Raw genomic sequence first — 26,494 nt, forward strand, 5'->3', positions numbered from 1 at the left:
CAAACAAGATTATAATTTGCGGTTATGTTACAGATGCTGGTAAAGCACTCTTGGAATGAAAAGCAACAGCTGTTTGATGTTTAAATACTGTGCTCGTGTCTGAAGCAGAAGGAACAGTTTGTGCCTTGAAAGTTAGGGAGAATTTTAGAGAAGCTGGGCAGAAGGGTTCAGCGTCGAGCAAGTCTCACTTGAGTTCTCCTAATGCTGCCAGCTACGTTCACAAGGACTTGTAGCCATCCAGCACAGGGTGCCAACGCTGGTGCTCTCCTCTTGCTGTCCTCTCCAGGGAGTGGGCACAGTGGGGTTTGCAGTGGGGACGTAGCCATCCTACTAGGGATGGGACCCAATACACAGCACCTGGTGTATTTTTAACAAGTCTTAATACCTTCTTACCCAGTGTGCTCACATCATACCTCTACTTGTCACAACAGAAATGCCGTGTTACTGCCCTTCCTTTTGTCACAGTCCATGGAAGGGCCATAGTACAAGACATTTCTAAGTTTTGCCTTGTGGTACTTGTGTTGTTTCAAGTGTCTGCAAAAATCTTTGCATGTACCCTTCATTTTGAAGACCTGTTATGCCAGGTAGGTGGCCAGGCAGAGACTTCGGGCCTTGTAATCCCAGCCCTGCCATGCAGACATTGTGTATTGACTCAAAGACCAGGGTGTCCTTGCTTCTTGCCCCTTCCCACTTTTATTTTCTCCAATATTTCAACAGTGTTTTTTTAAGGTCCTACCAAGACAAAGTTTTTTTCTTGTAATAAGTAGAAACAACCCATCAGAGTTGCGCTTTTAGAGCATTACCTCCAAGAGTAGAACAATGCATAGAAGTTAAAGGTGCTCAAACCTTGCTGCAGTGGCACCAGAAAGACTGGGCCAGCCCACTGAAGGCCACTCTTCCTAATCTAACTGCTAAACTGATCAGGAAAAGGCTATGGGAAGGCACCTCTGTAAGTTACAACACGATTTTTTTAGTGCTGGTTGCTATTAGGATGTCTCCTGTCCCACAGTGCTGAACCTTAAAAGTTCAGGAGTTTTTGGAGAGCTGAAATGAGACAAAGCTGCTTTTATTGCTGGAAAGTTCAAATTTGTCTATATTAATTCTCTCTAGGTATGTTAAGGAATTTTATTTGAGATAGCTTAAAAAAAAATGTGTTTCCTTTAACATTCCTATCTGGCATTATATTAAACATTTGAAAACATGTATTAAACATTTGGAGATACACTAATGAACCAGAGTTGCATGAATTTCTCTTTGACCTATTCCTCTGTTGTAGTCTTACAGTTTATAGTACCAAAATACTGTAGTAAATCACCTCATAATTAAATTCTTTGTTGATATCTCAGAGGATTGAAATTCCTTTGGGTATTCCCACAACCACCTTTGAAGATAAGAGCTGATCTGTAATTTTTTTGCACTATTCTAAAGTAGTTTCAGCTCAGGTGACCTAGCAAACAGATAAAAAACAGCGTCGTCTTCAAGGCACAGAAAAGATCTAAGGATTTTATTTTACATATCCGTTCATCTGTTTTGTTTCTGTAGAATTGGCAAGTTATTTACACTTGCCAATTGAAGCCTTTCAGAATCTCCAAGGTTTTGTATCCAGCTATGTAAGGCTGTTTTTTTTATTGATTGCAACCTTTCTAGTGAAAATGTTTTTTAATGGAAGAGAAAAATCTATGCTAGATTCAATGTTTATTGTAGGCAAGACTTGAGAAGGCTGTTAATTTTGATCTCAAGACTGCCCAATAGAAGGCATATTTTCAAAACAAACCAGAAGATAAGAAGATTAAATTCTAAAGTATTTCTGAATAAACTAGTTTTTAGTTGCTCAATCCTGGCTATTTTGTGTCTTATTTATTTATGCTTTAAACCAGAGTGCAGTCAAGATGGATTCCTTTAGGCTTCTTGTATTAAATCTGCAAGCATTAGGCCCTTACTCTGCTTTATTAAAGTTTGTGTTGTGAGCTTGTTCTTTCAAGAAACAAAATAGTAACAATGGTCTGTGTATTTTTTTCCCCAGAGCAATGTTTTCAAATGTTGTTCTCCCTGGTAGCGTGCTGCAGTGCTGGTCAGTGTTTAAAGAAGCGTTTATTTCATTGCGGGTAGTGAAGTAGGTGTTCAAGTCAGATGAAGCACTGCCAGAAGTTCGGGAAGTGATCTGAGAACTGCTTTGATGTTAGAGTATTTGTACATGGATACCCAGTGAAGGACCTCGACAAGCCTCACTTTTATTTTTGCCATTTACACTAAATCTCTTCGACACAAAGGAAGCAACAGAAAGCCCCTAACACATGTTATTTTTTCACAAAAGCAAGGCAGCTTGTAATTAAGGTTGAAAAGGCCTTTTAATGATGTACTAATTTATTCCTGTTCCTTGTCCTGACAGGCTTAATTACTCCTAAATATCAGTGAGTAGACTGATGACTAGCCCAGAGTTGACCAGCTCCATTGATGATGGAACAGCAGTAAAACTGTTCCTGTCGTTGTGTTTCATTCTTTGCAAGTCACACTAGTGAGTTATTCTTCCTCAGGTAACCTGTGTTTTACTGAATTGTAAATAAGTCATCCAGACATTTTCGTTGGATCTAACGGGTCTCTTTTCAATTCCTCTGTGATCATACTGGCTGCAATTTAGAGGGTTTAAGTCAGTTTTACTAGGTGTAGTGTTTTCCCTTAAAGTTGTACTCTAACTTTCTTTCTAATGTTTTTTTTTTTTTTTTTTTTTCCTTTATTTTTAATTAAACCAAAGTAGCCTCCCCTTCATAATTTTTCTTTCCTGGATTCCTTGCATTTTTTTCTTAACTTAAAGCAACTTACCACATTGAACTTGTCCATATTGTCTCCATCAATGTCTTCATCAGCATTTCCTTTTAACTTTTTGCTAAAGGAAATGCATCTTTCATGTCACGCTCAGGCTAGGGAGTTGCCAGTTTATACAAAGAGCAAACCCTACCAAAACCAAACTCTGTTCTAATTTCCAGAGGAACTGGACTCCTTTTCTGCCTCCCTGCCAACCTGCTGCTGTGTTTTCCACTTCACAAGGGCTGTGCTGTTGTCAGCCTGTTTCTGTGTGATCATCCCGTCTGACAAACAGCTTATGTTTGTGCACTGGTCTGCTCAGTTTTCTTTCCGAAGGAATATGGAAAGAAACTGATCATTGATTTCACTTTTTTCAGGGGCTGAATAATGTATGACACCTGACTATAACTGTAAAGTTGCATTTGATGTATAGCAAGCAATAGGAGTAAATGTGGCGAAAAACCTTATGCATGTATACTGGGAGATCAAAATGGATTACCATGTTAATCAGTGTAGATGGTATATGTATTAAGTCTTTATGAACTGGTCTCTTGTGGGACAGCCCTTGCCCAGGCTGTGTTGTCCCTGTAACAGAAGCAAGGCGATTGCAGTGAGCAGGGAGCGGAGTGGGTGAGTGCAGCAAACACAGCGCCTCTGCAGAGACCTATTCTGAACTCGCCGGGTGCCGTGCCCTCAAACTTGAAAGCTTTGTCATTACTACAGTTCAAGGGGAAAATTACAGTGATTGGTCTGAAGGTATCACAGCTTGCTCGAGGAGGTGGCCTTCTGATGTTAGAAAAAAACACAACATAATAGAGCATGTGCTTGCACTTGCAGTACTGCAGGAGAAAACATCTGAAAGGCACAAACTTACGACCTGAAACAGTAACATGTTATTTTCCCCTTGGTTTGTATTTAAAATACCTTTGTAGCAGTAAAGATTAGAAGTTTTTCTTTTAAGTTCATCTTTTAAGAGGCTGGATGGAGTCACCAGTGAAGCTGCATGCTCCTCGCCACTGGAAAGCAGCACTGAAAGTTTGTGGCCGGTGCTTTTACTTCACTTCATTCCTCCTCTCTGTGTGAGTTCCTTTATGTATCCATCGACAGTATCTTCTTTATTTGTCTGCTCACCAGAGGGAATATACCTGTCCTATGTGCTCCTCTTCTAACAGTGTGTTGGGTTGCTCTGACTATTTCTTTTGTTCTCAGAGGGAGCTGTAACCACTGCCACACCAGTAACCTGAAGTGTTCAAAACAGTAATGCCTCCAATGCAAGCGATCTGCTGCAACTTTGTGACAGGATCATTTTGAATGGATGAATAAAATGTCTTAAGTTGTTATTTGCAAGACGTTTATTAAAAGGAGACTTCTGTTCATTTTTGTTCGCCAAAACTATATTTATTTTTAAATTTTCAGCCAAATATCTGTAACGTGACTGATCTATTAGAGGGTTGTCCACATTAAAATTTTGTGCATCACAGCATTGTATTTCTACGAGGCTTTTCTGTAATTTGATAGCTGAAAATATCAGTCCGTGTTATACACTCGTGTATACTTGCTTGAATACCTGTAATCTGATCTGGCCATCCAAATTTCAGTTTTGGTGGGACATGTGCTGCCTGCTCTGCTCTGCTTTTGTCTCAGTTGTTTTCCCTTTTGTAACGATTCCCTGTGGTCTGCGAACATTAAGGTCCACGTGAGGTCAACCATACCTTGCACATAGTGACAATGGTGCAAATAATGACAAATATGAGGGGGTCACACGGTGTTTCCTGTTTCCTGTATTTAATCCAGAGGCCAGTGATTTGTGAGCAGCCTGCAAGGATGCTGCACGTAGTTTAGCCTGTCTTCAGGCTCAGTTTTGCATCTCAGAATATTCTCCAGATCCTGACCTCCTTTTGGTTTCCATTTTTCAAAACCTTCCTGCAAAGAGAGCCCACCTGGGGATGTTCTTCCTCTGATTTTGTCTTTTTTTGTGTTTTACACGTTTTAGTTCAGTATTTTAATGGGTGTAGTTAGCCTGCCCAAGCTGTTTCTGTTTAGCCACTACCTGAACTTGGATAGCGTGAAAAGGAAATTGGCTTGGCTAAGGAATAATTCTGGTCATTAATGATGCTGAGAACCCCTGTAGGGAAGGGGCTGCAGAAAGAAGAATTGACAGTAGGTGAGAATACCTTTGGGAAAGTAGGAAGCTGTGAGCTTACCTGCACCTATACACCTTACCTTGTAGGTAAGCACGGAGGATTTGCTGTCTCCACCAGATGATGCTAAGTCATATAATAGTGCTTGTGTCAGTGACAGAAGGTAGTGAGGCAATCAAGGTATGCTGAAAAGAAAATGAAAACAATGGGAATCACAAAGCTCTCTCTTCTTCCTCATCTTCTTAATAAGCCTGTTCCAGATTTGTAAGATCATAGGTTTCTGCTCGTGTTCTGACAGCCTATTGCTGGATGATTGAAAAGAAAGAGCTTTTGTATTTCTTGTGATAGCCCTGTGCCTGTGCAAACTGCGGTGGGCTTATGTGGAAATAAAATAAAGGTAATTCTCTTATTACTTTTTTGGATATCAGAGAAATGACTAAAATCCCTGAAATCTCTGGAAATTGTCACATGACATTACTCAGAGACAGATTTCAGGAGTATTTACGAAAATGTGCTTTAAAATATGGAATAACCAAATTTTATATTTTTTTATTAACATGCGTTATCAGGTAAAAGTTTTTGCTTCAGGATATTTTTCTTGTGTGCCCCATTGGGAAGAAAAAACCCCGCATCTTCTGTATGTAATCAGTATTTGATTTCATTCACTTTGGCATTTTGCAGAGTAGGGTGTGCAGTTAAGCTGTTTTACAGGAAAGTTTTGAGACTGGGGAGGAAACAGATCAGAAATAGAATTATGTAAAAACTGCTGACTTTTTTAAAAAAAGAGTGTCTGGTGATAAAAGGATTTAAACTAAAAGCAGTTTATTTTTAATTGCTTTGCTGCAATTTCCAGGAAAGAAATTTTACTTTTTTTTTTTTTTATAATTTTTTAAATCATTTAAATTTGTCTGGGTTTGAATTAGTTAACCCATTATTAGTGAGCTGGGATGTTTTGTTCAGCTCTTGTTTTCATCATTAATGATGGTAAAATGCTAAACCTTTGCTTTACAGGAATTATTTTTTTACTTCAGAAGGGCATCGGAAAGCCAGTTTACTTCTAACAAAGCTTACTGTTGGGAAGAGAGGAGCCTACCTTTGTTGCGTTGCAGTTAGGTCTTCTCATCGCTTGCTTATGCTGTTGGGTATAAGGTCAATTATGCATTTTGGCTGAGTAGGGGATGCCATGCAGATTGTTCGTATTCCTTTTTTTTGAAGACTAAGGACAAGCTGAGAGATGGATACGAGGATATGAAAGATATTTGGTTGGTTTCGTGTATGTTACAGCCATCAGTAGTCTTTCAAGTATTTTGTATCTCAGTATCCTCAGATACTCAATCCTCAGTATTTTCTGAGGATAATCCCATTTGGATTTACATTTTGCTTCGTTAGTGACAGTTCATCTGTGGACACTCCTCATTTTAGGAAGTTCAGAATTTCTCAATGCTGATTTGAAGAACTTGAATCATTTTAATGGAGCAAATATTTAACAACCAGCTCTGTGTGTCTTTCACCTTTTGCTGTGCTTCTTTCCAAGTTCCTGTGACCTGAAAGGTTTGTACTTCCTGTTAGATAAACAAACTGTTTGGTTTTCTGCACCATTCATGGGCTGTAGGTGCAGAAGGTGCAGAATCAAATTACATTTTTGGAAGGAGCGGTGTGCGGAGCCCTGCAGTCTTGGCAAGCTCGGTGTCTGGGTGCTGCCGAGCAGGACGTAACAAGGCAGTTCAAAAGGCCAGCAGATGTATTCTGGAGAGCATGAAGAAATTGGCTGAGCTCTCTGGGGTTGTGTTTGGAGGTATTTTTGTTAAATCAAAGCATTTTACACAGGTCAGTGTATTGACTGATTTCAGGATGTGCTTTTCTTCAGTATTTCTTGTTATTATGAGATACCTTTTTAGAGTTACTGCTCTTGGCTAGAACTTGTTCATCCTTTGCTCTCAACCAAACAGAACAGATCTTTCGAATTCACACGTACTTGTGTTGCGATTTACCCAGCGAGCTCAGAGGAGGTGGACACTGCAGACATTTGGGACTATTTCAGTGCCAAGAGTTATCCAAATGCAATGTCAGGAAAAGAATGTCTCGCAGCACCGAAACTCAAGAAGTATCGGTGTGTTAATTGAGTTGTAGTCCACGCAAAAGACAAGGTAAGGAGAGGATCAGATGTCCTATAAGAAAATCTGCTAGGCATCCACAGTGCTATCTACGTGTATGTGCATCATCCACTTCTTTTGGTTCTGGCTTCTTGGAACCTTTGCTAGTACTTTACTAATTGGGACATTGATGTGGAAATATAATACATGTCATTCTTAGTGCTTCCATAAGCCAGGACCTACTGTACCGTGATACTTGATACTTTAAAAATTCAGTTATAACACATTGTAGATTTTACAGTGAAGAATAGAAAAAGTATCTGTTTACTGAAATTTGCCTTTCTTTGAAAGGCAGCTGTAGCTCACTAAAAAATGAATTATTTGTGCAGCACACTCATCTGCTTCATGAAAAATACTTTTGCATAAAACATAAAAGCTCATTAGGAACAAAAAGGGGTTACACCAGTTACCACTTTCTGACAAAAACATTGATTAATGTTAGATTTCACATGTATGGCTACTTTCTGTCCAGTTCTCATGGACTTAAATGGTAAAAATCAGATTCGTACACAGAAATAATAAAAAAAGGATATTTGCTTTTGGAAGAGTTTGGGAAATTTCTGTGGGGTAGTGCTAGAAGAAACTGAAATTTTTTGGGTATGTTCCTGAAATGTGGTTAGAGGCTTGAAACAACTGTGTGCTAACCTTGGAGACACTGCAATAATGTCAAGAGCTCATTAAATTTAGCTGTGTGATTGATTGTATGGGCAGTTACAAATGCAGCTAATCTGCCCATAATCATTTTTTCATGTTCCCAGTAGATAATTTTCTGGGGACAGCACCATATTCTTAGAAGTGCGTGCTGTCGACAGTTATGTCAATGGATTACAGAGCTATTTTGGCAAATCAGCTTTTAATTAATTTCCACAATAACAGTTAATTTTCTTAAAACAAATAATTTACAGAATTTAATTGTTTTAGATCTTGGTAGCCAGCTTATAGCTTTGTGCTTTCAAAGACTTGCTGTGAACTGTGTTTAACAAGGTAGCAGGGTTTTTTGAGCTGTTGTGCATACAACTGTAAGTGATAATATTTGAATCTAGTATCATTTATTTTTAACAGAAATCCCCAAATGAAGTAACATCAAGCATCCCAGGTACTTGATACTTAAAGTTCTTGAGAAACAGACCAGCCAGAGCTGATAGACCAGGAAAATCTCAGTCCCTTCCCAGCCTTTGCCTGCAGGTCCTCTGACTTGGGACTCGACCCATTGGTGCTGGTACTGGAAAGATGTCACCTCAGGGGTGGGATATGCCCCGAGGAAGGATGAGAGCTGAGGCAGGTGAAGGTGTGGATCACAGGGGACACTGGCATCATCTGAGGGAAACTGTGGGGATTTTAGTAGTCCTGCTACATAACAGTTCCATATTCTGTCCTGTATGAACTGAGATGTTCCTGTGGTACTAGTGCAATGGAGTATTGCTCCTAGGCATAAGCATCTGTCAAGCTTATAATGAATGATATAAGTCATGTTTCACTTTACTTTTGTTGGTTTAATACTACTTTTTTTTCCAAGCAGGCTTTTTCTTGAACCTGTGTGGACATATAAAATGTTAAGAGCCCTCGTTACCCTGAGGAGTTAGTTGTATCTTTCGATGACAACTCGTGTCAGCTGTAGATCATGGAGGCATCTATCTTGGGAAATGTGAGAGGCATCTTTTTAGCTCCTGGTGCTATTTCCCCCTCCTCACGTTCTCAAGAGGCTGTTACATGCAAAGAAGTGCGTGTAGTTCATGATGTTAATGGAAACGCTGCCAAAGCTGTAGATAGCTGCCAAAATGCTGTTGTGACATCATATGCAAGTTGCCAGGATTTGCGTCTAAAAATAAATGATTATAAATAATTTTAAATAGTTTAACTTCAATTACTAGACACCAAAATACCACTGTATGTATACGTGTATGTGTATATATACAGTAAAAACATTTGTAGTAGGTGTCTGCTTGTGCTGCATGGCTTTTAAAAAAAGAAGCATGCAGTTTCGGGGAGGATGGGTTTGCTCAGCTCCATCCTGTTCCTGCCCCTTGGTTTCCCCAGCAGAACCGAGGGCAGCTGCGGGCTCGAGGCACATGGACCAGGAAATCGTTGAGGCTGAAAAATAGCTGTTTGCGCAGGGTTATTTATCAGGCAGATCAGTTCCCTGAATTTGTTCATCACACAGCTGCACAAACAGCAGTGGAAACGGGAACAGGGACACGGACAGGAATAAGTACCCAGATGGGGGGCGCTGGACAGGTCAGCACTATGGACAGAAGAATGTTTGCTTCTGCAAGGACTGCTCCTTCCTCCTTTATCCGCAGTCATCTCCTACCTCTGACCTCTAAGTGGCTCAGGTGATCACCTGGGTTCCCTTCAGAAAAAAGAAGATGCCAAGCAGATTTCTATCTTCTATTCTACTATTTTTGTAGGCATCTTGACCTTTCTAGGTGCATCGTCTCTCTGCATTTCCTGCAAATGTGCAGAGTCAGGGTTTGGAAATAATCTCTGTTCCTTTCACTGTTTTTTTTTTTTTTTTTTTCCCTTAAAAAATCTCTCTCTATATATGAGGGGGGATTTGTGTGTGTGTATGCGTATGCATTTAACTGTATCTTTGGGGAGGTGAATAATAAAAGCAAGGCAGACTTTATTTACAATCCTTCTGGTAGTATGTGGAAGGCAGGCAGTAGTGAGAGATGAAAGAATCGTGAAAATCTGGGTTGGAAGGAACTTCAAGAGGTGATCTAATCCATTTGTCAGCCACAAAGCAAGATCATATAAATCTAAGTTGTTCCTGAATGGGTTATCTAACTTACAAATGTCTGATGGTTCTTGAACTCACTATGGTCACCTGCCATCATAGCGTGGAGGATTTTTTAACAGTGAAATAGAAAACAGAAGCTATAATTAGAAATTGCTCATTTAAGGCATCAGGAGAGAAGCTGAATTTGATTAAGAAGAGGTCCGATTTTCTTCAATGATTTTTCTTGCAAGCAGCTCTGGTCTAGTTTTTTAATTTAGGCAAATTTGTACTTGGCATTAGCTTTCAAAATGTTTTTGGAACTTATAAACATATTAGGAAAAAGGTCACAAACAACAACAAACAGAAATTAAACCTAATCATTTACATTTTTTCTTGTCTAGTTTAAGTGGTAGACATTAATAATATAAACACAACTTTTCCACCATGTTTAAATGTACATAATTATTTATGCAGTTTAAGAGAGTCAGTACTTGAGTTAGGCTATTGTTAGGTGCTGCTGTGCAGTCTCAGATATTAATCTGCTATAGCTTGTTGATCGAAAAAATATTTTTCTATGTGGTTGGAAGGAGTGTGACATTCATTGCTTCATGCATACATTTAATTTTTTATGTGCTCCTAGAGCATATCTGAATCCCAAGAAATGTAGAGACCAGAGCAGCTTGGATGGAGTTGCTTGTAGTAAAAGAGGTAAAAGTAGTCTGTCCTTGTATGTAGGTGTTCTATGTGTGTGCATCTGATGACTTCTTTTCCATCTTTAAATGCTACTTTTATGGGCAATTCAAATTTTATACTGAACACAGATGTTAAATATCTCTGTTATAAATGGTTACGGCTCATTGCTGAGTTACAGACATACATCTCTGAGAAGTTTCAAAAAGTTGTAAATAGATTTTCTTTCCCATGAGCACATGAAATTTTTCACAGCAAAGTTGTCTTTCTGAGATACTTTTACCCTGACATAGTGCATGTATTTTACCCTCATATAATGCAAATATGCAGGGTATGAATTAAAGTTTAGGAAGTTATAACAGTTTATAACTTTTAAAGTGCCTTTGTACAACAGTCTGCAAAAAAATAATTATTTTTTTTTTTTAGAAACTCTAGGTTCCATCCAGTCTGCTTTTGTTTTTCTCCTTTGGTGGTATTTTAGAGATGAGAAACTGTCAGTGTCATTTATATGATGATACCACCACTGTCTTCAGCATTGATTTGAGTTAATCCCCCTTCATATATGCCTATCATCAAGCTATCCACTTAATAAAACCTTCAGGTGTCCTTGTAACTGACTTGCAGTAAGGCTGAGCATGCTAAAATTTCTTGAAAATTTTAAAGGTGTCAGTCTAGCTTACCCTAACTATTAAATACACTGATAAAAGTAATTATTAGGCAGCTGTTAATAGTGTGAAAACCCTACTGTATATTTCTGTCAATTATGAAAATACTTTTTTCTACTCCTTTCAACCTATTCCCATACTGGTTTTTAGTGCTTTTCAGAATTTCATCTTATTCTGGTATTGTTTGTAATTTTTACCAGTACAATAATAAACATAAATATATAATAAATATAATTTTTACCATTATTACTGGATACAGGGACTTCCATGATGGTACATTGCACAGAATCTTATGATAGGAATATTACTTTAATACATGTGCTTTGCAGCAACAAAAATATTTCAACACCTGTAAACTTTTAAAGACAAGTATCAATTACAGTTCTTTCTTGGATACTAGGGTAATATCAAACCTTGTAATTCAGTGATTATGAGCTCTGGAATAAAAAGAGGCAGGCAAAAATCCTCATGGTGGAGATGAAATCTTGGATGATATCTGTAACATGAGCTACGGAATTACGTTCAGAAGTCTAATAGGAGACATCTGCACAGACTACGAAGAAAATTTATTGTTTTTTTAGTATTTACTATATTTGTAATATTCTTGTAGGATAAGTAACCAGATTTAAATTTCAGCTTACATATGGGTTTAATATTTAGAGATGTTAGTGGCTGTAGCTTTTGTTTGCAGCATTATATTTAAAGGACGTTTCCAATTCTATGTTTCAAATGCATTCTGATTTGACTAATTCACAGCCACCTACTTCACTTTTATTCTTCAAAGTTGTACAGAGGGAACGTGCAAATTGTGCTGGTTGAAGTGTCTGCACTGTTAGGAGACTGCGTGGTGTCTTGGGCTGTGATTTGATCTCGGTATGGTTCACGCTGGTTTAGGCAGGCACAGACCCCAGCTGCATGTTCCTGCCTGTGTTCAGTCCTTGGGAGGAGAAAATAGTTGCCTTCAGATGAATCAGGTCTCGGATTCATTTTCCTGTGCATCTCTATGTCAGCAGAAGGCACAAGGTGGTGACCAGCAAGTAAAGGTGCCACTGACCAGGAGTGGTGCCTCCGTAAGCCGACATTGCTTGAAAGGAATTCATGAAGCTTCCACCTGAATTTGCATAGCAACTAGTGTAGCCACCATGAAGAGCTTATTAATTTATATTACTATTACAGGGACCCAATCTTAGAATTTAAATGTATTTTTAAAGTGTAGATGTTAAATTTGGTTCAGTACGGTTCAGTGATATAATATGAAACGCTGGTATGCATCGTCTGTGAATATCTTGACATTGTTTCTTTTTGGACTCTGTGTTATACATAAATACATATTTATATATATGTATGTAGATATCTGAAATTGAAGTTTATAGTAATTTAATAGGTTGTTTATAGTTCTGAAGTGAATGAATATTTAAAACAAGAAAAAGCCCTATGTAGCCTATTTGAATTTCAGGGGGCCCAAATTCACCTGCATGGGACCATTTCAGGCATTTCAGAAGTACTTGCTCCAATATGATGAATTCAAAGGGAAGTGGAAAAGTTTACTCCTTGTAGTTTATATATTTTAAGGTTATTCTTGGCATAATTTAGGATAAAGTTGGAGTTATGTGTAGAACAAATGCTAACGTATATTTTTCTTACCATTGAAATTTTCTTGAGTGTGTGCGAGGGGAAGTTTGATGTTGTATTCAGAAGCACTGCATGTTATCTAGAGTGTTATTTGACGTAAAGTAATTTATTTTGTCTATTTTTTCCTCAAGTCAAAGCTGCACGTATAAAATACAGATGTTAACTGTAACAATTTTCAACAATTTTACTGAAGAATAGCAGACCAAAGGGAGGAGATGACTTCCACATGAAGTCTGCAAGCTCTTCCTGCGTCATGGGCGCTCATTTTGGCCTCTCTCCACTCCCCAGATGCCAGTTTCAGTGAATCTTGCAAGAATGTAATTCTTTTTGAGAAGTGGAGTTTGGTTGAATTGGGTTAAAACCAAGTTACGAATTCTAATATTATAGTTGAGCGCTGATAGGAAGATAAATTTGAAAGCATAGAAATGCTTTATTTTATGAAATTGCTGGAGTGAACGGTTATAGATGTAGTGTCTGTGCTTAAGGCAGACTGGTAAGCAAACTAATATGGTCAGAAAGAGGAAACAAATTTTAGATTCTGGAATTAAGAAATGAGGATCACTTCAGTGAATGCAAGGAAGCTGTCAGGAACAGATTTTGTGTGAAACATAATTTCAGCCTTGAGTTCTTGAGAGAATATTATTATTCCACAATGAAAATGTACATAGGTGGAAGTAAGGTTAGGAGCATCTGTATGTGTCTTGAGGACGATGGAAATGACACTGAAGAAATGCTGCTGTTGTTCAGAACTGAACATTTTAAGTACAGGAAGTTTAGAGTTGGACTCAATTTTCTTTGTGGGTCCTTTTCAGCTTGGGACCTTCTATGATGCTGTAGCTGAAATCGCATCAACAAGAAAACTGTGAGTGCTAAACAAAAGGAAAAATGACCTTAAAGCAAGATGATTAAATAACTCTTGCAAAAGATGATAATACCAGAAATAAAAATTAGCATTAGTGCTTACAAGTTAGATTTGAGAATAGAACGAAGATTAGATAAGCTCAATGATTAGATATCATTCCACTTTAAATTACATTCACTTCTCTTTAGCCTGTGGTTGTAAATACCCTGAAAAGTTATGTTAAGCTTAAAGTGTTATAAGCTGGGAAATGTTGTAAGCTATTAAACCCTATAGAAATGCCAAAATACCCCAAACCAAAACAACCCAATACAAAATCAGCCTTGGTTATAGAGACATGAAAATGTTTCTACATTATTTTTGTCCGTTTTCTTTGTGCAGAAGCAGAATGGTGTGGACTACACAGTCTATAAGGGTTAATCACTGGGATATTTTACTGTTTGGAAGCTTCCAGAAATATTTGCATCTGTAAAAAACAGTAAGGAAATCAACCACTTGCGGGGTCTGGTTATTGTTTTGGAATACAATCAACTTCTGAAATCTGTTTGCATTCCAAATTTTACTCACAACATTTACTTGACTGAATTGCAATTTCATTTCTTTGGCACTATTCTAAGCTACTTATTATTGTGATAATAAGCATAATGTATATCAGTGTATCTTAAATTATGTGGCATTCTTTGTTCCAAGCAGTTCAACATTTTTCTCTCTCATTCGTATTAATTTATCCTTGATTTAGAAAAATCACTGGGCAAATGGATACGTCTTTTTAATGATCTTTGGGGAAAATACTTTTTATAATGTAGTTCAGTACAGGGTGATTCTTTATAGGATAATCACAGGCAAGTTGAGGTGGGGAGGCACCACTGGAGGCCATGTGGCCCAGCCTCCCTCAAAGCAAGGCCCACTGTGGCCTGCTGCTCAGGGCCTTGTCTGTCTGAGCTGAACATCTCCAAGGGTTGAGGCTTCACAGCCACCCTGGGCAGCCTCTTGTGATGCCTGATAACTGAGGGCTTCTGCTGGGGTGTGACGTGGAGTTGTGGGGGCACCAAGATACAACCTGGGGCTGGGGAAGGGCTGGGAGCGGTGCAGCCCTACGGCTCCGTGCCAGTCCTGCCGCGACTGGGTTGGCCACAGAGTGGCATGCATGGTTGGTTTCAAAGGGTTGATTGCTTTCAGAAAAGAAGTTTCAGAAGATACAGTTACTTTTTTTTGTACTTCAGCCTCTCATGTGCTGTGAGCTCTTGAACAGCAGCGGGCTCTCAACAACAGCTTTGCGAAAGGCAATTCCGTTGTTCCATTATGGCATGCTGCAGCTTTGTTTGCTGTGGTTAAGGTAACATGAAAAACAAGGAGAGACTTGACAAGTGCTTTTTGAAAAAGCAAGTGAAGGGTTGCTGAAGTGCTTAACTACGCGTGTATATGTGGAATTTGTGAACTAGAAAATCAGAGGGTTTAATTTTCTCTTTCATTCCCTGATGCTGTTCTGACACTGGCAGGTGCTCCCTGTCTCGGCTCAGTGACGTTCAATGTTTGCCAACTCTAAGTATTCAGTCGTGATTGAGCATCAATACTTTATTATGAATCTACATAATCTCTCGTTTAATAACACTTATTAGTCTTTCTTTTGATTTTATCTGTTTAGAGATTGCTTGAGGCTTGCTGGCAGAAAATTTCAGGAGTCTCTAGCACACTGAAGGGGTGTGGGTGTAGCTGAGTTGGCAAAACACCTGATACGGATCTGACAAATTGTTTTGTGTGTTTTCATAAAGCCTGTCAATTTTGAAGCAGTAGTAATATTATATTGCTTCACAGGTTACTTAATTTAAAATAGAAAAGTAACCATTATGTGCATGACCAAGATTACGTCAAGAGTTTTCATTAGTACTTTTGATAGCTCATTAAATTTTCCCCAACTACAGTGGATTTCAAGTACAAAAGGACACTGTGTGTTTGTAGAGTTGTTACAAATGTTACAATTTAACATGATTTACCATGGAAAGGAGGTAAAACATTGCAGAACTTGAAATGTCCAGCAAGAAGTGGATCCATTTTAGGATTGAAGGCGCAGACCAGTGTGTGTATGTCTTCTGGGACCAGTAGGAGTTTGAGCTTGGTGAAAGACAACCACCATTTTCCATAAGTTGTCATGCTTTTGTACAAAAAAAATAATGTTTTTCAACATAAAATGTCTTTATATTCTTTCTTTTAAAGCTTTACTAATGAAGTTTCTAAATGAGAAGTGTGACTTCTTTAATAAGCATCACTGAGAGCCAAATAGCCCATTTTTTGCTATTCACTGCAGTTCTTAGGAATTCAGAGGTGCTACTAATAGAGAAATAAGGGATTTTACAAAGATTGCTGTTTTCAAAGGTAGTAAAGCTAGAAAGTAGATCTCAATATTTGAATTAGAGTGTAAAAGAGAGGTAGTATATGACTTTAGAGAAGTCAGGCAGAGCCAAACTTTGTCAGCCCATGGCTGCACTCAGCAGGTACTGAGAGCAGTATTTGGTTATGGCACATGTGTTTTGTTAAATCTGTGTCAGATCCTGTGCTCAGATTATCAGTTGTGCCTGAACAGTTCATTCCTGCAGGAGTACAGAGTGCATGGCATTCCCTGCTGGCTCCTCACCTCTCCACATTGGATTGAAATGTAAGGGGGTTGGCGCTAAGTACAAAGGTCAGTCGCTGAAAACTCCCTGCCCCTTTTTAATGGAGCTGGCTTGTTCCCAAAGTTGTTGTCCACGAAACAGCTCTGCTGAGAAAGGCACGAGGGATTCCGAGACAGAGAAAGTGAAAGGGTTGCAATAGTGAGGAGCTGTTGCAGGATTTGGAGACTATGTTCCCTTTAGCCTTCCCCCTTCCCTTTATTTTCCCTGTAGCCTCAAGGAGCTGTTTGACAGACCTGAGGTATGTATTTTGTTCAACACACTTAAGTTTAAATAAGGAACAGTGGATTTGAGAAACCTTTGCTGTGGTGTCCAGATGCATGTTTTAGTATTTATAGTGCATTCGTTTGAAGACACACATCAGCAATACTATTACCATGAATATGAACACCTCAGGAGGCCGTTAAAATCACTCAGTCAGATACTGGTTAGCACTGACCAGTGATTCTCACCACATTGTGTATTGAGTGTGTAACTCATGATACACAAAACAGTGTCATTGTGTTTGGTTAATCTTACTAACAGGAGAAGTTGCCATCTTGTTTGTCTGAGTCTGGCTCACTTCAGGTTCTAGCCATCACGTGTTTGATTTCTGCACATTATAAACAGTCTTTATCCATCCAGGCTGTTGGAGCACCACTCTAGCCACCTCTGTGTCTTCTCTTGAATAACCTAAAAGTGTTGAGATTCGGGCATCTTCAGTTCCATTGCAGGCCATCTGTTCAGGGCACTGAGTAGCTCTTTGTAGCTGCCTTTTCTGCTTTTTAGCTTAGTTACACCAGCGTGGCTCTCAGGAGAATCTGCTGTGCTAGCCAAAAAAGATTAGAAGCTTAAGAAGTAAGAAAAATAAATGTGGGATGCAACAAAAACCTGACAACTGTGCTTTGTACTCCCATGGGACAGCATATAGAGAACTGCGGTGGAGAGAGGGAGAACAGGTGGACACTGGTTCAGTACCCAGGAAAATCACTTGCCAAATCCATTGCTGATATAGTCTAGTAACAAGCATCTGTTAAAGTCTTCCTCTACCACGTCAGGGTGTAAATACGGTTTATAGCAGTAAATTATGGAGATACAGTTGATATTATTAGCAGGTCATGGATTTAGGGCCCAAGTCCTGCTCTTCAGTTCTGTATACATGTAAAGATGCAGCTGTCATCCATAAGAACTGCATTGTCAGTTAATGGTGACTCATTCCACCAGATAATTATTTACTATGGTAACTTCTTGCTTGGGGCATGAAATAATAATAGAAAATATCGGTTCACATTGGTAAGACTGGTCATCAGATCAGATTTCAAGTGGCTGAAGGTAATGAAACTTGACAGCTATTTTCACATAAATTATTTTTGTACAACTTATGGTATCTTTGTGTAATTAACTAGAAAGTTTCTGTGATTTCCATCCATCTCCTGTACCTACCATAACATTATAGAAAATTTTATGCTTTTAAATATTTTATTATTGGAAAAAAACAGCATATCAACTTTATAGAGACAGACTATGAGACTACTGTTACATGATTGTAATGTGGAGGTAGAAAAGAGAATTCCATGTATACTTTTTTCCTTGATCTTGGAGTATAGGGACATTACATTAATCTGCATACCTATTTCCATTGTTTTATTTTTATTTTTTTAGAAGGAAGCTTTTATATGGGAGAATCTTAGTCATAAGAGCCATAGAAAGCATTTTTTATCGGTGCAATAACATGTTTTGAAATAAAATTGAGGAACTACAGGCAGCAGTTAACAATTTTCTGTGATTTATACCAATTTTACTTACAGTGCTGTTATGTAGCTCTGTGGTTTTATGCTTAAAGCTAGGTTCGTTTGTGCTTTCTGTTTGGTTGTTTTTCTTCCTTAGACCAAATAATTTGTATTGAAAAAAAAAAAAAAAGAATGGCTTTTGGGTATAAAAAAATACTCCTCGTGTCTGAAATAGAGGTAAATCTGGAGAATGGATTGTGTTGTCTGAAGGAGTATCTTCTTTCAGCCCTGGTAAGGTTGTTTAATATGATAGAAGATGCTACAACTATTACAACTAACCTGCCACTACTCAACTAGATGCATAAAGGTCAAAAGAGTGCTTATAACTGCTATTGGCAGAGAAAGAAGAAGGCTCTTCTTCTGTGGATAAATGGCAGGCTGGTTTATTTTAAGGATTAAACTGAAATGTGAAATGGTTCGCTCTTCTGGATCATGTATTTTAAGAGTAAAAATCCATGACCACTATATGTGTGTAGATCACAAAGTGCTTGTAAAACAGAAAATCTTAATTAAAAAGTAGTAATTTAAGAAACTAAGCATGCATTAATATTAAATCATTATTTTTATGGCCATACTTGTAGAAATACTAACTAGTGACCAATTAAAAAAAAAAAAACAAAAACTAAATCCACCTTTCTTCGTAACTTTAGGAAAAAATTGGCTGAAGTAACAATTATTGGAGAAACTTATTTTAATTGAATCAAGTGTCATCAGAGTTTTTATTGTAATTTTCTGTGATTTTTACAATAAAATTTTCCTCAGACACTAGCTGATTGTTCCTTTTTTCTACAGCATACAGCCTTGAAGAGCTAGGAGCAGTCACTTTTTTTATCCCTGAGTGTAGCTGTCGCTCTCACAGGAATTTGTAAGTGCCTGATCCAGAAGGTGATGGTTTTCACATTTCACAAATATCCTTGAAGTCACGTGTTGATGTGCCAGAGGCTGAAACAGCCTCGTGTCCTCTGTGAGTTGGATTTAACACTACCCAGCGTTGAACTGTAGCTCTGACACTAAATATTTCAGCCAGCTAATATCACTGACTTGTCCCTTTGCACAGGTCACATGCATCTTCAGTGCTTTTTAATCAGAAGGTTTGTGGTTCTTTATCACAGACTTCTCTCCAATTCTTCTTTTGACTGGATGAGACATCAGCAGCCTCCAGTTAGAGACATGGCTAGCCCAGGAAAGCTGACTATCAACACCACGTCATCTATAAGCAGAAGGGTGTCATCTACAGGAGGAAAGCTTCAGAAGTCGCATATTCCAGCCCAAATAACATCCACCTGGTACCTCTGTACCCTAGCAATCAGAGCAGTCCCACTGCTTTCAGCTCACTTTCCAGGTAAATCAGCAGCCCCTTGCTTGGTCCTAATTCAGGCAATGTCTCAAGCTGGGTTTTGTGCTCAGAGCTAGGAACCACTACGTGTTGCTTCAGGATGTTGTTTATACGAAGGCTAAACTTTCTCGGAAAAAAACACAACTGGCGTTGTCAGCCCACAAAGATGTGAAAATAAGTGCTTCTAAGTTTTGTATCATACCTTTTCCTCTTCTCTATTACAGTTTAGTTTAGTACAGTAAGGTACAATACAGTCAACTAAATTACAGTGCTCTTCTTACACACCAATTCGGCTAACCTGCCATGAAGGCATTTTCCTTGTAACCTCTATGCATCTCTTTAAAAATGTTAAAATATTTAGGGTGGATCACACTCATTAGAAACATTTATGTTGTCTGCTCGTTGTAGCTGTTCCTGCAGCTGGAAAGTTTCAAGGTCCGTGTGTTGCCAAGCTCAATTTGTTGACCTTGTACTGTAAATCAAAAACTGATGGACTCTGCAAGAAAATCCCAAAGTAGACTTCCTGCTTGCTAGCTACTATTTTAAGGCTTAAATTCACTCAGTATTGAGAATTACAATTGTGTAGGCTTTAGTGTTTTTTCTTTCTCTTTTTTAGTGTAGTCATTTTTAAATTTGAAAAAGGCATTGCATGTTATAGATACTGAGGGTGCTGCTTAGATATTAGATACAGCAGGGAAAAGTTTGGTTGGAAAAAAAGAGACATATTTTGAAGACAGCTTAATTCTGGAAGACAGTAACCGTTTGCTTTCCATATGCCGGTACTACTACAGTAAGATGAGGGCTGGGCTTTCTGTGTTCAGCTGTGCATGTCACCTCGAACTGGCTGCTTTAATTGCACATTTTACTGCCCTTGAGTTGTATAAAAGCTGGGCAGAAGCAGTGCTTGAGCAATTAGCTAAGAGACTTCTGCCTCTACTGATTATAAACTCCTGTGATAAAGTAGCTCACAGGCTACTTAGAATCATAGAATCCCAGAATGGTTTGTGTTGGAAGGGACCTTAAAGCCCACCCGGTTCCAACCCCCTGCCATGGGCAGGGACACCTCCCACCAGCCCAGGTTGCCCAAAGCCCCATCCAGCCTGGCCTTGAACACCTCCAGGGATGGGGCATCCACAGCTTCTCTGGACAGCCTGCACCAGTTCCTCACCCACCCTTACAGTGAAGAATTTCTTCCTAATGTCTAGTCTAAATCCATCCTCTTAGTTTAAGACTATTCCCCCTCGTCCTATGCTTATCTACCTGATTAAAGAGTCCTTCTCCATCATTTTTATAGGACCCCTTTAAGTATTGAAAGGCCGCAATGAGATGTCCCCAGAGCCTTCTCTTCAGGCTGAACATCCCCAACTCTGTTGACCTTTCTTCGCAGGAGAGGTGCTCAAGACCTCTGATCATCTTTGTGGCCCTCCTCTGGACTAGCTCTAACAGCCCCACACCTTTCTTGTGCTGGGGGCCCCAAACCTGGATGCAGGACTTCAGATGGGACTACGGGTTGCAGTGCATCGCTGCCCTGTGGAGAAAACTCTCTGTACCATCCATCGTCCTTGCTATAGGCCTGTCTCACCTCTCCTCCTTCTGTGCAGGTGGATAACGAGACGTTTGTCAGAATGTGGTTGCAACTTTGTGCGTATTTGAAAACAGTTATGTTTGTCAGCAGCTGCCTCTCTTTAGCTTAAGCAAATACAGTTCTTGATTTTTCCCAACAGTCATGTATTTCATGCCTGTTATTTTCATTGTCCCTTCTGCACTGTCTCGCTTTGCCTGTGCTTAAAGTCCTTTAACAGCAGTTCTCAACATCATATTGCAGGGTGTTTCTAGCACCAGGTTATTAGTGTAATATGCTGCTATATCTCACCTCCTCTGTTCCTGAAAGAGTCCATAACTCTATTTTACAGTGCTTTCTGCAGCATCGCATTGCTGGCACATAGTGGTTTGTGATCTGTGGAATTTATTATGCCGTTGTACTGCCCATGCAGTTATTTCTTCTCTTTTTTTGTATGTGCTTTCTCCTGCCAAGTACTTTGTATTTATTTTTGTTGAATTTCATCTTGTTGACTTTGAGCAATTCGGCCACTTTGCATGAAGACCGAGCCTCTAAAGGATTTTGTCAATTGGTAACCCGGTATCTGTTCCATCATTAGAATCGTTACTGGAAAGAAAAGAGAAGCAAAATCTCCTTCATGACCTCAGCTAAATGTAGCTGAATAATGACCTGCTAACTTAAAGTTTTCTCCTGCAGTATAGTTGAGCAGCTCTGTGCCAGTTTTCTTAATTAACACGTGCAACTGCCACAAAGGTGCATTCACATTCAGATAAATTACACCTCCTCCTTTCCTTAAGCATCTGTCAAATAAGAAAATCACAATAGTTTTAATTTACTTGTTGGCTGCATTGGTTGTTTTTTATCATTCTATCTAGGTGTTTATTAACTGGATGTTTCAAATAATTGATGCTAGTGTTGTTGTGGATATTAGATACGGCTTGGCTGACCACCTAACACTGTTTGCAGATGATAAAAACTGGGAGGAGTGCTTGTCCTGTCCCACCAAGTAGTTGTGCTGCCATCCAGAGGGACCTGGACAGGCTGGAGAGGTGGCTGGCCTCATGGAGTTCAACATGGAGAGGTGCAAAGTCCTGCACCTGGGGAGGAACAAACCCAGCCACCAGCACAGGCTGGGGGCTGAGCATCTGCAGAACAGGACCTGGGGATCCTGGTGGGTGCTGAGCTGAACATGAGCCAGCAGTGGGCTCTTGTGGCAGACGAGGACACCGGCTTCTTGGGCTGTGCTAGAAGCAGCATTGCCAGTGGGTCGAGGGAGGTGATCCTTCCCCACTGCACAGCCCTGGGGAGACACATCTGGAGCTCTGTGTCCACATTACAACAGAGAGATGGGACATACCCTTCATGGTCACAAAAGTGATGAAGGACTTGGAGCATCTCCTAAATGAGGGGCTGGGAGAACTGGGGTTGTTTAGCCTGGAGAGGAGAGAGCTCAGAGGGAATCTTAACGACGTGTATAAATACTTGTTAGGGTGTAATCGAGCTGTAATCAGAGAATGCTAAGAAGGAAGAAAAAAAAAAGGGAAAACAAAATAGATTATTTAATAAAGTAAGTGCTTTTAGTATGCAAAAGTGTACTGTTTTCTTTTTTACTAGGAAACTGGTTCTTTGCCATTTTCACATATTTCTCAATATCATTGCCCAGGGCCATCAAAGCCACCAGGACTTCTTGTCCCTTCTCTCTCCCAGAAATGGCACCAGAGAATTGGTGTTTGCTGTTTGAATGGTTAAGTGTGGTTTGAACATCAGAGGGCTAGGGCAGATCTTTCTAAGCAGAACTCAGGTTTAGCTGTAAGTCTGCTTTTGCTGGTCATTTGAACTGAAATAGATCATTGTCCTCACTTCACCCAAATGCTTTTATATAAAGTGATTTCAGATGTTCACATTTTTGATGCAGAGTAATGAAATACGATAGTACTAGTGAAGGAAAAGGAATAAAAAACAATGTTACAATGTCTTGTCTGCCGTAATTTTAAGTCATATACCAGAGGGCATTGAAACAGGAAATAGTCTTGTAAGATTCTTTTTTTTTCTGAAACTCATTGTAAACTTTCCCTATTCAAATTTTTATCAGACTTTCTGATGTCTATCAACATGTAGCAACCTAATCTACTGTTCTACATGTGTTTATAACCTTCAAATGTGTACTTCTGCCAACATTTCCCATTCTTTTCACTTACACTTTCCATACTCAATCTTGTTAAAAAACCTCTTGAATCCTTGAAAATAAGTGCATTTTATCTGTAAGCTATTTTTCCTCATAAATGCTGGTATGAATGTGGGACACTGTATTTGGTACAAAACAGTATTTTCTCACTTTCAAGCCATATCTGGCAAAGATATAGCATGGATTAAGGCAGGTCATGAATTTAAAGCATTATATGATAGTTACCGACTATGCTGTATGTGCAAGCAATTCTGCAGTCAAGACACAACAGCTTATTGCTGTCTCCAGACTTCATCCTTTTTCCCTGCTCTTGGCACTGAGGTCTTCCTCCTTTCCTTTGCCATGACTGCTCTGGTGCTTTACAACCCTTGCAGTGATTTTATCCCACTAAACTCGGGGGGAGGGAGAGAAAAAAAAAAAAAAAGACTTTTTTTGTGTGTATGTGTGTTTGTTTTGTATTGTTTTTGTATTTTTTTTCTCTCCTTGGATTAGCTTTCTTCAGCATTTTTGAGTCACTGGGCGGGTGGTGAGGGAGAAGTAAGCATTGAGCAGGTAGCTGAGGGGATGAAGGTAGAGAACTTTCCCTTCTCAGTGGTGGAGAGCTGCTAATTTGCTTGCTGACTCGTGTACAATCACATTGATCTAGAGCAAGATTGCATTACTGCAAACATGTTTAACGCTACAGTGAACTAACAGAAAGGGTACTCATGTGGGAACAAGACTGTCTGCTCTTAGCCTTGCTCAAGAGCAGTTAAGCAGGAGCAGCTATCTGTGCAGGCATCTTAAATTTTCTGCTATTTAAACTGAAACCATCAAGACAATGTTTGAATAAATCACGAAAGCAAAAGCAGAGAGAATTTGTTTGTTTTCATTCCATTGTTTTATTATTATTTTCTTACCTATTAGTATATTCCAGACTATTTTAAATGGCATTCTTTGCTCTGTCTGTGATTCCAATACCCTGGTTTGGATTTTGTGTATTTTATTTTAATTATTATTTTTTTAATTTCCATAGGACCAACCAAAGTCCACTAGAAACAAGAGAATCCTTTTTGGTGGATTCAGACAAGCTGTTACGTTCATGCTGTTGAAGCATATATAAATAAAGCATAACTTTTTTAGGAACATTTGTAAAGTGTTCACTATTCAGAACACACAGTAGTAGTGTGGTGGTTAATGCAATAACTCTCTTTCTCCTTCTTGTAGGTGCTGTTGTTCTGCATCACAGCTGCTCTGTTCATGTTCTTTTTCAGGTATGTTGCTTGTATGTCTGTAAAAAATATTTTGAAAAGTGTTTCAAAAGCTTACTTGATTTTTGGTATTTATATGAAAGCTTATGTGTATTCTGGATTCGAGGCTTCTAAATCGAATAGAGTTCTTCCATGGCATTAAAAACCCAGAGTTGTGAACATAATTGGTCTAAAAAGGCAAATACTAAGTTAAACACTTCAAATCTTCAGGAGATTATACTGATTATTTAAGGAGCCTACTCTCATCTCATAATTAAGACCCTGGAGAACTAAGATTGCCTAGGATGAAAGCTGCTGAAATACTGCTTTTCATACACATTCTCACGTGCATGGAAGATGACATTTTTTCTTCTGGTGAAAATGCAGGAGAATAGGCAACTGAGATTTTATAGTCTTAAATAATACCAAATGTTTGATGTGCATGTGAGTGCAACTTTCACATTCTTTTTTCACAAGTTGTCTTCTCTATCCCTTTATTAAAACACTCATTATCATCAGATAAACACTGATTTTACAACTTTTTTTCTCTCAGTTTGCAAGATACATGTTATTTATCTTTTCAGTGTTTCCTTTCTAAATGCCTGACTCCCCCAAATTACTGTACTCTATCTGTAGTTGGACAGCTGCTTGTTAGAGCAACCTTTGACTACAACCCTTTGCCTTGCAATTTTCTGTGGCATGTAGCCATCGCTGATTCTTCAAGCCATAAGATCCCCTGATGATTGCAAAACTTGAGAAATTGCAGCTTGTTCTTTTGTAATTCCGTTACTTACGAATTATTTTCAGCTATTGGCCAAAACCACTCTGTTAATTCCAAAGTTTCTAAAAAGTATTCCTCCTTTCACCTGCCACCCATTAAGACCCGCGTATCTGCAGTCATCTTGTTGTTGTATAACAGCCTCTGAAAAGTTTCCTGGGAATGCTGAAGTTGGACACGCGTCTGCATAAATGCTGATTAAACAAACCCAAAACTCCGAAAAGCTGGTCAAAGGTATAAATGTTGTATGATTCTGGAGGAAACCGGTTGTCTCCTGTTTATGTCTTGATAACGAACCAGTGTTTTGCAGACAACCCGGAAGTTAAACGAGAACCGACCAGAGCCCAGAAATATTTGGTGAATTCCTTCCTGACCTGACAATGCAATGCTGACAGTTGTTGAACGGGTTCCAAACCACTTTCTCTTCTAAAATTAGTCCCTCCGTGCCAGGGGTGACGGATATCCTGTTGAGCAATCATCAGGAACATTTAATTCCTTTGTCTACATTGTTGTAACAGAGGAATTAAAGTATGGGGCTGGGTAGGTATAGGTCCATTAATTACCTCTCAAAAGAAAATACCAAAATATTTTTTGTAAACACCAACAAAAAGATAGATAAATTAAAGTAAAATTATCAAAAATGATTTGCACGGACCAATTTATTTATTTATTTATTTATCCTGAGTTTAATCAGTATAGTGAATAGAACATTCTTGCAGGATGTGGTACTTTCATAAAGAAAACAGACCTCGGTTTTCTGTGTAGACAGGCTCATAGATGATATGTAGATAAAGCTATTGGTGGGACTTCAGTTACTTTGCAGAAGAGAATTGGAATTCAGATAGTTACAAAGTGGAGATACGATCTGATAAAATATGAAGCTGTTCACTAAAGATAAGGTCAAAGTAATATACTTGCACATGGTGGCTGTGGAGAATCAAATGATAAGGGAGCAGTTCCCTTAAACAGAATCCAATGGTAATTGTTTGCAAACTGCCAGTGAGAGTAAGTCAGTAATGTCCCATTCCTGCAGTAAAGGGAGGCACTGTTACAGGATATGTAAACAGGATTAGTGCTCGTGAAGTATATAAAGTTGTCTTTTTGTTCTACTTAAGATTTAAGAAGTTCTCAGTGCTTTTCATGTCTTTGATTATTACATTCCAAGAAGAATATGGAACTGTCAGAGAAACTTCAAGAGCATGATCTGGAGTTTAGAAAACAAGATTTATTAAGAAGGATGGATTACGGTTGTTTAATTAAAAGAAAAAAGAAAAAAAAAAAGGCTGGAATAACTGTCTTGAAGTAT

General features: G+C 38.8%; 1 protein-coding gene across 1 annotated transcript in view; it reads left to right on the plus strand.

Annotated features, from left to right (window-relative positions):
* The window catches only part of TMEM135 (transmembrane protein 135), a 177,577-nt gene that overhangs the window by 91,680 nt on the left and 59,403 nt on the right, over positions 1-26,494 (plus strand). Inside the window, exon 6 of the mRNA XM_084301827.1 lies at positions 24,388-24,434. Within this exon, the coding sequence (XP_084157953.1) occupies positions 24,388-24,434 (47 nt within the window). The remainder of the gene's footprint in view (positions 1-24,387; positions 24,435-26,494) is intronic.

Source organism: Netta rufina (genome assembly GCF_964035555.1).
Source record: "Netta rufina genome assembly, chromosome: 1".
Classification (NCBI taxonomy): domain Eukaryota; kingdom Metazoa; phylum Chordata; class Aves; order Anseriformes; family Anatidae; genus Netta; species Netta rufina.